The sequence below is a fragment of the Mixophyes fleayi genome, chromosome 4, assembly GCF_038048845.1.
Source record: "Mixophyes fleayi isolate aMixFle1 chromosome 4, aMixFle1.hap1, whole genome shotgun sequence".
NCBI classification, from domain to species: domain Eukaryota; kingdom Metazoa; phylum Chordata; class Amphibia; order Anura; family Limnodynastidae; genus Mixophyes; species Mixophyes fleayi.
This window is the reverse complement of record NC_134405.1, coordinates 147167520-147178832: the sequence shown is the minus strand read 5'-3', so window position 1 is coordinate 147178832 and position 11313 is coordinate 147167520. Positions and strand designations below refer to the sequence as shown.

At 36.4% G+C, this 11313-nt stretch overlaps 1 protein-coding gene across 2 annotated transcripts in view; it reads left to right on the top strand.

The window, feature by feature from the left end:
* The window catches only part of MKLN1 (muskelin 1), a 53752-nt gene that overhangs the window by 1853 nt on the left and 40586 nt on the right, over window positions 1-11313 (top strand). Inside the window, exons 2-6 of one of the 2 annotated variants that reach the window (XM_075208552.1) lie at window positions 2022-2091; window positions 2331-2473; window positions 3953-4041; window positions 5213-5322; window positions 10192-10384. In XM_075208552.1, coding sequence (XP_075064653.1) covers window positions 2022-2091; window positions 2331-2473; window positions 3953-4041; window positions 5213-5322; window positions 10192-10384 — 605 coding nt within the window. Of the gene's footprint in view, window positions 1-2021; window positions 2092-2330; window positions 2474-3952; window positions 4042-5212; window positions 5323-10188; window positions 10385-11313 lie in introns of those variants that run through there. The other variant, XM_075208553.1, reaches the window with a different exon arrangement.

Sequence of the window (11313 nt, the reverse complement as noted above, 5' to 3'; positions counted from 1 at the left end):
ATAGGATTTGCAAACAGAAAAGGTTACAATGTCTATTTGCAGGACAGTTTTTTTCTGCTAGTTTCTGCATCACATTTTGGGAGTGTGACTGCATGATCAGCATATTGAAAGGTTGTTTCTAGAGGATTCAAATAAAGAGGTGTTCACGTTAAATACTATAATTATGTTTTGGCCAACTGCAGCAGTATATTGTTTCCAGCATGAAGAGCAGTAAGTGAAAACATATCAACCTGGTGCTATGATCAGTAATCAACAGCTTGTCATATTTCTAGGGCGGTTCAGAAATGGAACAACACACCCATGAGGTGGTTGCCTACTGTTGTTTTCTTTTTTTTTTACATTAAATGTCATCCAATCCATCCAGTAGAAGGCCCGGAACAGGTTTCACGGGTCAAAGTTCTATCCAGCATACACCAACGGGAGGTCTGACCGGGAACCTAACCCCCCCCCCTAAAACCTGGCCAGGATACAACTCGACCACATTGCGTTGGTTACATCCCAATCGGGATATACGGGTGAAGTTGGTGGGTGGGGGTGACAAAGGTACAGGTGGTACTACAGGGAATATCAGTGTGCATATGGAAGGAAACTCCACCTTGGATTCTGAGCCTGAGGGATTTTAAGAGCTCGGCGGGCTTTTGGCAACAGAGAAAGTTGAGATGTCTTAATCAGTAGAGGATTGTCCTTTATTCTGAGAGTCAATAAAAATCCATGACGCCCACACCTGATTGAAAAGCACATAATGATGCTAGATAATTGAATGTATTTAAGTTGGCGTTAAGGAGGGCATGTACTAGCCAATACATTTATTTGAAGTTGGACCACCCAGTCAATAATTGTAATATGACCTCTTTAAATCACCTACTACATTTGTGCACTTGATATTTAAGCATGGTTCTTCAACGCTATTTGTCTGGGAAGAAAGAGCGCACAGCTTACTACTCTTGCTGGTTACTTAATCATTTTAATCCCTTTTTTAATTTTTAATTTTTTCATTATACTGAGAGGTTATGTGGTCTATGACTGACCTCAAATCTGTTTTGCTCCTGCACATAATGCCCCCATTAATTTATATATATATATATATCACCAATCAGACTTTGTTAAAATTCTTCATGTGTATTTATGTTACAGCGCACATTAAAGCTTACCTATTTGGATTGCATTATGTACTAGTTGCTTAGTTACTAATTCATGGAATATCTTTTGTATCCCAAAGAGGTATGACATGTTTTGGATTCCAAATAAGAACATAACCTACTTCAGTTATTTTGGGACGCAGAGTCTAGATTGGGTTTCCTATTTTATATTCCATGTTTTATTTCAAACATTTGCTTTAATGGGTATTCATTGCAGAGGTTTTCAAAATATTTTAAAAAAACCTTTTTGAAGGATTGGCATTACTACACACTCCAGTCAGTATTTTAACGGTTCAAATAGCAATGTATGTAAAATCTATAGAATTTTCAGTATGAAATCACTGAGGCGGGAGATTCAATTTAATTATGGTATCTGACATCACCTTGATCTCTGTCCTTGTACATTGCATGCTATTACGGTAAGGAATCTCCGCTCATTTTTCTGCGCAGAAAGTGCAAGGAAATAGGAGCTGAGATTTCAGCCTGAACATTGCATCGCTGTGTCTCTGCAAACTGTTCTGGAGACGCATCGTGTTGAATTGAATCTCGCCGTCCTAAGGGGTAGATTTATCAAATTTACTAAAATGGAAAGGTGGATATGTTGCCCATAGCAACAAATCAGATTCTTGCTATCATTTTCTAGACTACTAGATAAATGATGGCTACTATCTGATTGCTATAGGAAACACCTCCACTTCTCCTTTTTTGTTTTTTTCTTTCCAGAAGGTTTGATAACTCCTTAGTTTTCTTTCTTTGCTTTCATATTCCCTAAAAGTTGCAGCCACCACCCAATCCTCTATTATGCCTTCTGTGTCGCACAGTAATGCATTCACATGACTCATCGTTAACGTCAATGAAAACTTTATTTTTATTTTTTTCTAGGAACATTTTAGTTGACAAACCCAATGATCAGTCTTCACGGTGGTCATCAGAGAGCAACTATCCTCCTCAGGTAACTGTTACTAGTTTATGAAGATGTTATGATCAGTATGTTTTATTATCCATCCCATTGTTTGGATACCTAAAGTGTTCAAATAAAATGTTAAGAGAAAAATATAGCTTTAATTGAGCTAGAAAATACTGTAGTTCATGTTGCTGGTCAGCAGTATTATGTATGCGAATATTGAGTAGAAAGTGTATACTTTCCTAAATATTTGTTTTATTGCTTTACAATGCTTTCTCACCATATAGTATCTCATATTGAAAGTGGAAAGGCCAGCCATTGTCCAAAGCATCACGTTTGGAAAATATGAAAAGACACACGTCTGTAATTTGAAGAAGTTCAAGGTCTTTGGTGGGATGAATGAAGAAAACATGACAGAGCTTTTATCTAGGTAAATAGAAAAATATTTCATTTAACTTTTGGCTTGACTGTAGAGGAGAGAAATAAAGCACAAAAATATCTAATGTTTCCAAATAAGAGAGACCTTGTATAAGGTGTTTACCATGGCTACCTAACCTCTAATATGGCATGTAAATTCAAACCAGCTTTTCACCACTATGTGTACTGGTAGGAACAATAAAACTCACTGGATATCATTGCCTAATATTGACCTTTTGAAAAGAAGTACAACTATTAGCCCATGCACTGTGTTGCTAAATGCTCCGACCCTTGTCCTAAATAAATATGATAAGAAACTCGTATGTAATTTATTTGTGGCTGAATAGATCAATGACTATCTGGCTAATTCAATAAATGACAGCTTTATAAATACATGAAAACATGAGCAATTGATATGCATCTTCAACAATAAACTTGACTTTCATATGTTGTAGAATGTTTGTTTGGTTCCGGACTTCTATCGACATTTATTTATATAGTTCCAGCAAATTCCATAGCGTTTTACAATTGGGACCAAACACAGTGGTAAAACAATACTGGGTAGTACAGACAGAGGTAAGAGGGCCTTGCTCACAAGCTTACAATCTAAAGGACTTCTAGCTACAGAGTGCTAGAGTAACACAATCTACAGCTATCCATTGGTGCACCCACCTTGAACTGTGATGCTTGTTTTCAATAAGAAACCTTGGTATAGGGCATGTAGCCCCTATACATTTCCTCTCCCAACTGCCCCTCATTTTTTTGTAACAACTTTGCATTAGAGTATATTGTTTTCTTTACCCATGTATATTATGCGGCATAGCAGTGTTCAGCTTTCCTTTCTATGTCACCTATGATATTGAACAACTTCATAAAAAAAAAAGTTAACAAAAAACATTGTATTAACAAGATATTGTAACAGACCAGCAGGTGAATCTAGCCATTCAAAATACAGGGGGTTCCAGGGGGTCCATAGGTGTGGAAAGAACACCATTTCAAAATGGAATGAGCAATCCACTGTCTACACACATGATCTGGGTGTAGTGGAAAACTTTTTAGGGTATATGGCCATCTTGAAATCAGCCACTTTGGATGCAACTCTAATTTTTTTAAATGGGAAGGTAGTCAGAGGTATGTTCGAAAGCCTCTCTGCTCATACATGATGTGATTGTGGTTGCCATGGTAGTCCAGGAACATTAATCATTTATAGCAGACAGAACAAAAAGACCAAGAAAATTGGTAAATACAGCATTCTTTTTATAGCCTGCCACATTGATTTGTTAAATAAAAAAAAAGGCCTTTGTGATGTTCCAAGAACTATACCTATTCCCCATTTGCACCAGGTATAATAGCAGGGACATTTTCAGAAATGGACTTTACCTTTAAATCAACAAGCATTGAATCTGTTTAATTATTTGAATTATCTGGTTCTAAATTCAATCTTCCTTTACTGCAATGCACAATAAGCCATTGTATGTATTTTCTCTTCTAGCGGTCTGAAGAATGATTACAACAAAGAAACATTTACATTGAAGCATAAAATCGATGAGCAGATGTTCCCATGCCGTTTTATTAAAATAGGTATGTAGATAATTTGTGCTGTGAGCGCTTGAGTATTCTTTTCCATATCACTCTGATATATTTTATTTGGGCATTTAAATAATTTTTTTTTACATTTGACTGGTTAAGGCAACTAAAAAATAATACATATTTGTTTGAAAAAATTGTTGACATTAAAGATGGCTTCTTCTAAGTGACTATGGGAGAATATGGTGTTTAGAAAACACTTTTCTATTGTGCTCTTACATTTGGACTATGTACAATACGTTCTCATAACTGCTCACTATCCTAACTGCAGTTGAGTGCTGGGTGGAATGATTGTGAATTTCTGTGGTGTTATACTTTGATAAATGTCTTATGTTTAGCATGTTTGGAGGGAGTCTGGTGGTTGTTGGGATGTTGGTCCTATTTCTCTGGTCTAGGTCTGGTAGGATATCACTGAGTGATGTGGTAAGGAATTGTCTCTAGGTTCTGGTGATAATTGAGTCTTGGGGTATGGTTGTGAAGGTGTGAGCAAAGTTTATAGGGACAGTTTGGACTGTAGCACTCCTAGAATGGGTAATAGGTGAGAGGGGTGTCTGAATGCAACTGGTTGGTGGTGGATGTGGAAAATGAAAGCATGTGGGCAGAATAATTGTTATTAATGGATATGTGTGTAGATGGTGAAACTGAAAATTGGATAAATATTAGATAGTAGAATGTGTGGAGGGTGATAATATAGTTAGGGTGTAGGTGGTGGTGATTTGTAATTGGATGCATGGAGAGAAACCGTAGATGTTGTGATGAGATGAAGGCTAATAGAATAATGCTATATATATATATATATATATTTAGGGAGATACGTGTTGGAGAAGAAATTAATAAATGCAGTATTGAATTAAAGCCAAAGTAAATGTTAAACTATATAATATCTATATATAAAAAAAATATGCCAAATATTTGAAAGAATTCACACTAAATAGCAATATCTAATTGTGTTGGACCTGTGCTGAATTTAATGTTACATAACTCTTTTGGAAATTAACTACAAGACGATGGGGTGAAAGAGAGTGGGATATGAATTACCATGGAGCGACAGGGTGGGAAATGTACGATTAGGACCTAATCATTTTATAGACCTGAACGTTAAGTCAGTTCATGAAGTGATCCGGATAAGCTTGATTTCTGTTCTTTTTTTTGTTTGTTTTTAAAGTACCTTTGTTGTCTTGGGGGCCAAGTTTTAACTTCAGCATTTGGTTTGTTGAAATCAATGGCATTGACGAGCCAGATGTGGTGCAGCCCTGCCTCCATTGGTACAGCAAGGTAGGTGTGCATTTTAATTAATTATCAACTTGTGATTTTAAAACTTAATTGAACATGCAATGTAACCACATTCATCTGGTAATAATGACTATGTATGAGTGTTTATTCTGCTCTTCAGATTGATTCCTTTGAGAAGCTGTCCTATCTTCCAATAATTGACTTCCCTTGTCGATATTTATTTGACATCAATGTAACGTATGATGCTTTATGAGTGAAAAATGCTGTCCTACTTTTGTTTCATTGTAGGAGATGTCATGTTATTGAATATGCAATAGTATGAGCAATAATAATCATAATAAGAATTTGTGGTATATGTAAGCAGGGCAGTGTCATCTGTAGAGTTTGCATGAGTTTGTTCTCCAGTTATATGCAACATTTTAGTTTGGAGATTAGTTTATTGACTTCTGCCTGTTCTTTTGATGGATTGCCAGATTTTGAAGTCTGTAACATTTGTTTTAATATATCCAAATAACCTGTGTTAGAAAACTTATTATCAACACTACAAGCCTGGTTGCTTTTATTTGGTATACTCTAGTGCAGGCCTGTCCAACCTGCGGCCCTCCAGATGTTGTGAAACTACAAGTCCCAGCATGCCCTTTCAGCTATCAACTGGTTGTCTACCAGCAAAGCATGCTGGGGATTGTAGTTTCACAACATCTGGAGGGCCGCAGGTTGGACAGGCCTGCTCTAGTGTATGATGAACGGTTTAAAATGTATCCTGCTAATCCCAGTCCCAACATAGCTGATCCATTCTTTCCAGGTTGTCTGATTTGCTCTCCAGGGTAGATCAACGGTTGGTAGAAGTTCCCTTTTGTCCTCCTCTTATGTTATCCCATAAGCAATTCACTAAGGAGGAAAGCTTGCGTGTCTACTGCCAGAAAGATTTCTCTGTTAATTTCCCTCAAATCCAGAAACCCATCATTTTGCTCTTCTCCAAACTTTGAAAGCTTTTATCTTCCAGGAGTTGGTGGTTTCAGTACCATCAAAAGAAATATTTTAAGTTGGAAACCCTGCACTCAGTGCTGGTGCCCTCGGAGCTAGCTGATTTTCTCTTCTCCCCTGATATCAAGGATGCTTTCTTTCATGCTCCTATCTGCTTAATGCATTATCCGTTCCTTTGAAATGTGGTCCTGGATCAGCTGCCTATGGCTTCAAGGGTGTTTTTAAAGGTGGTAATTATCCTTTACCTAGATGACCTTTTAATCAAGGAACTAGAATGCTTCCAAGCTTATACCTAGCCTTACCCACCCTATAGACCTTTGGCTGGTTAATCAACTGGCAACAATCTTCCCTGATTTCTGGGTAGGCGATGGCCTTCCTGGATCTTATATTGTCTTTAGGATCGGCTGTCAGCAGCTGATTGTTGGTGCATTCTGCCAGCACTGGTGTTTATGCAGCTCCTGCTACTGGTGATGACCATAGAGATGGTACCATTTCCCAGTTACTAGTATTTACTTTATCACTGAATCCAATGTTAGCTTCTCATACAAGCCATTAACAAAACTGCACCAACATGCATCTCTTCACTTGTCTCAACATATTTCTCCACTCTAACCCTTCCACTTACAATTATTCTCCTTCTATACTCAAACAATCCTCTCTCTCTGTGTATCAAAGCACTATTTCTGTGTGACTAGCTAATATAACTCCACTAAGCACTCTTTCCCAATGCAATCTGGCTGGACCAGTAGGCAATTTGTAGCACTTGGGCATCTATCAAACTCCTTTTTCCCATATCTGTTGTAAACTTGCAAGAAGGAACCATTTGCCTCTTTGTCTATTTATATCCAGTCTTGTTTTATTCTTGTGTTTCCAATTGCGCTGCAGCCATGTTTTTATTCTGCTCAGCGCATTATCTGTTCAGAATTTGTATATTTCCCCTTTGTTCACGTGGCTTTTTTTGGGTGCTCCAATTTCCTCCTGTAGTCCAAAAACGTTGGATAATGTTAGTCTGTGTGTGATTGTGTGCCTAGAATTTAGACTGTAAGCTCCACAAAGGTACAAACTGATGTGAATGATTAAAACCTCAAAATCAGTGTTTACACTTATTAGATATTCCACTGCTGACATGGAGGGTCACCTCAGTCAATGGCCACCACCTCAGTCAGGAAGGGGTCCTTTTCTTGTTTTCCTCCGAACCCGGCTGGTTCACATGTTCTCATTTCACCTTAATCTGGTTATAGTCCTTTCTTCCTTTTCCCTCTCTGCATTGGACCTTCTGAAGAAACTCTCTTCACTAAGGAGGCAAAGATAAAACAGCCCCAAAACAGCCATTGCCTTATTATTACCCTAACTTTTTCATGTTTCACAAAGTTTTATAATACCCATTCAGTGACATGAGTAGACTTGGAGGAATTTAGTTTACATTGTCTCTTTTCTTCTCACCCTTTTGTTTCCTGTGAACTGCTTTGGGACTTCCCACTTTTCCTGTGTTCTAAAGTTAATTACACTAGAATAGGATTTAACATAAGTGCAAAAGTTCTGTTTGCTCTGCACCTACTCCAAACTATATTCTCCCCGTAACTTGCAGTCACTGGGGACACTCTGTACTTTATAGATCTTCATGCACAAACTATTATTGGGATGTATTCACAGATCACACTTTTATGACTTTCTGTATGCATGTAGGTATCATGGAACTGTTTCTCCATAGAGATCAATAAATACAGTCCCCAATTGTACTGTTCACATGTCAAAAGGAAAGGGGGCCTGATTGTATGAAGCTACAAGTGGTCCCGCTTCCCATATGTATAGTGGCAGGTATATGTAATGTGTTTAAATTAGTGTCCCGAAATGAATATCAATCGCTTAAAATTAGATTTTTGTCTCAACTTATGTAATACACTACATAGTACATAGCAAGAAGATGTTTGTTTTTATCTTTTATTGCTTTCAACTCTTTAAATATCAAAAAGATGACTTTCTGGAAAGATGAGTATCGCTCTTAAAATAAGTTCCATCTCGCTTCCCTTTTCCCATTTAAGGGAAATATGAATGACACTAGAAGGCAGCTATCTTTTATTTATGGATTTAAGGGTTTCACATGCTTGTGACAATTATTGGTGTAATTTGTACCTATGGAATATGAGCCCACGACACACATCTTATAGTAAATGCAGGTATTTGCTATAATTTGTTTTGTATATTTTCATTCTATTTTTCATAGGAATTGATCATTTTATTGTCTTTATCTTAAGTGGAAAAATGCTGGTGTGCCATACCTGTTGGCAATATGATGGATTAAATTATTTGGCTTCATACACATGGCTGTTAATTTTACACATTTGCTATGCATTCCTAAAGGCTATTAAACACAATTTGATGCTGCTAGACAAAATAATGTAACCAAATGGACTTGTGTGTATACAATGTCCCTTCAGCAGACTATGGGGTCAATCGAGCGATAAACAACCGTACGGCTCAATATCGCATTAGTATATATACTTAAACGATGAACGAGCATCGTTCCAAAGTATCGATCGTTGTTTCATTTGATTGCTCAGCAGAGCTATAAATCTCGTTCCAATGTCATTCCAATCCTGCAGTGTGTGTGTACTCACAATCAGGATGTTCATAGAGTTTAGAGTCATGATCTTTTCAGCCGATGGTTATGACAGATGAAGAGCACAGATCTGAGATTAAATCTTTTAAATTGTGTATAGTGTGTGTGTGCGCATGAATCTGCATGCTGATTGGGACTTTTTTTTTTTTTTTTTCTCCCCAGAAATTCAATGATTGTTGGTACAATCATTGTAGATAACACATTGGCCAAAAAATGTGGTAGTGTGCCTAAACTTACACTTCACATGCATTTTAACATTGAATGCAACAATATATTGGAGTTCTATTGAAGCATCAACACTATGCTGTAGGCAGACTTTGAAAATGCACTTCTAGTACTTTTTAAAAAGCTTTAACTAGCCTTTTTTAACACCCTACTCTGGAAATTATTATATTCTGCACAGTCTGATTATCACAAATGCTTGTATTTAAATTGCATTTTAATTTTTATCTACATTTTTAAGTTGAATAAAAATTGTTTCCATTCTGATAGCAGTGTTTACAATATATACATCATGTATTGTGTTCTATCAGAACATTCAGACTGCACAAACCTACATTTCATCTAAGAATTGTATGTTTCTTCCACTGTCTAATGTCACATCTTTAATGCAGTTGTTCAATATTTACACATGCAAAAAAGTTTTGTAGAGTGGATTTTTACCTGGTTAACTTACTCTTTTGTTCTGTCTTGACTAATAGTTTTGCATGGTAAGTGTTAGACTACTAATTAATGCACAAGACCCAGACGCATTGTATTCTTAAGCTGATGTTAGTCCCTACAGATCATGTTGGTTCTGTGGATTCTCATTAATCACATGTAATGCATAGCTTACAGCAGGCATAGACCAACTACTTGTTGATTACATTTTTCATATTTGACCTTCAGTCTAGCCAAGAGACTGAATGTTAAGGATGAGGTTGCTTACATGTGATGTGTTAGAATCAGACGGGTTTTCTATAAACGCTTTCTAATTTGTTTTTATTTAGATTATTATACAGTAATACACTGGGTAGTTTATGTATAAAAAAGAATAACTTATATCAGAAAGTGCAGTATCTTGAATCCAAAGGTTTGAAACAGAATTAACTTTTCCTCATCATTAGTCTAGTTGTCAGTTTTCTGCTACTTGAGGTTTTTTGGCATGTGTTGTGCTTACTATACCATAACTTTAAAGGAAAAAAGTGTCATATTTAGTTATAGTTCTGTTCATATGCATCAATGATTTTTTCTGGAAGTAGCATCCATTGTAGTTTCGGGTGGTCTTTTTAGTAAATTTGCTCATCCTTCACCTTGTGTTCCAGTAGTACCGTGAACAAGAAGCCATTCGTCTTTGTCTCAAGCACTTTCGCCAGCACAACTACACAGAAGCTTTTGAATCCTTACAGAAGAAAACTAAAATTGCCTTAGAACACCCGATGTTAACGGAGCTGCATGACAAGCTAGTACTGAAAGGAGACTTTGATGGCAGTGAGGAATTGATTGAAAAGGCCGTAAATGGTAGTAATGATCACTTCTACGAGTTGCTTATAGTACTGTTTATATTCATTCAATAGATGCTTTTTGTGAATTTCAGGGTATTTTATATTATGTTTAGGACAATGTACGTGGCTCCACCCCATAGCTTTATGTAACTTCTTTAAACTTAAATGGTTGAAATTAGGTGTTAAAATCAGGGAAGGCCTACCCTTATGGTAGAGGTATTCAACTTTTATTTTTATTTTTTTACTATTGTGTCATGGCCACTGGCACATGGTTCAAGTAATGAATTTGACACACCAATGTTAAATATGTATTTAAAAAATTATTAACAAATAGGTAAATATAAAGATAAATTTATAAAAATCCCAGTGACTTTACAATATCGTCAGTGGGACTTCAAAGTGCTGCTGCCCACATAAGGTCAGGAAAGACAGTCTATCTGTTCTACTATATAAACACAATTATTGCTCACTCACCTTTGGAATAATGAGACCGATATCAGTTTTTTTATCTTTTTTGTTTATTTTATACTGGCGCTTGAAACAAAGTGCAATATAAAAGAACAAAAATTTGTCCAGCTCACCTATATAGGTATCCTAATCAAATTATGTGTGAGATAAAAGATCACTTGTTTCTTTAGAAATAAATAAGAACTGAAACAAAATTGGTACAACCATTAAAAAAACCTAAAGAAATGTCCCAAGTCCAACTTTATAATCACACTTTATCCACATCTAATCCCATTTATCCTCTATGGCCCACAGTGCACACTAATGGTAAGTAAAATGAATGTAAAAGCTAAAGTAAAAATATAAATTAAAAACATGGATTATAAAAACAAAATGTCCCTGTCATCCATCCAACTACTTTACCAGCCCCATGAAACTTGGCAACCCATCCTGCGTGACTTGAAAGCATTTTGTATTGGTGTGTCTCATTTGTGCAAT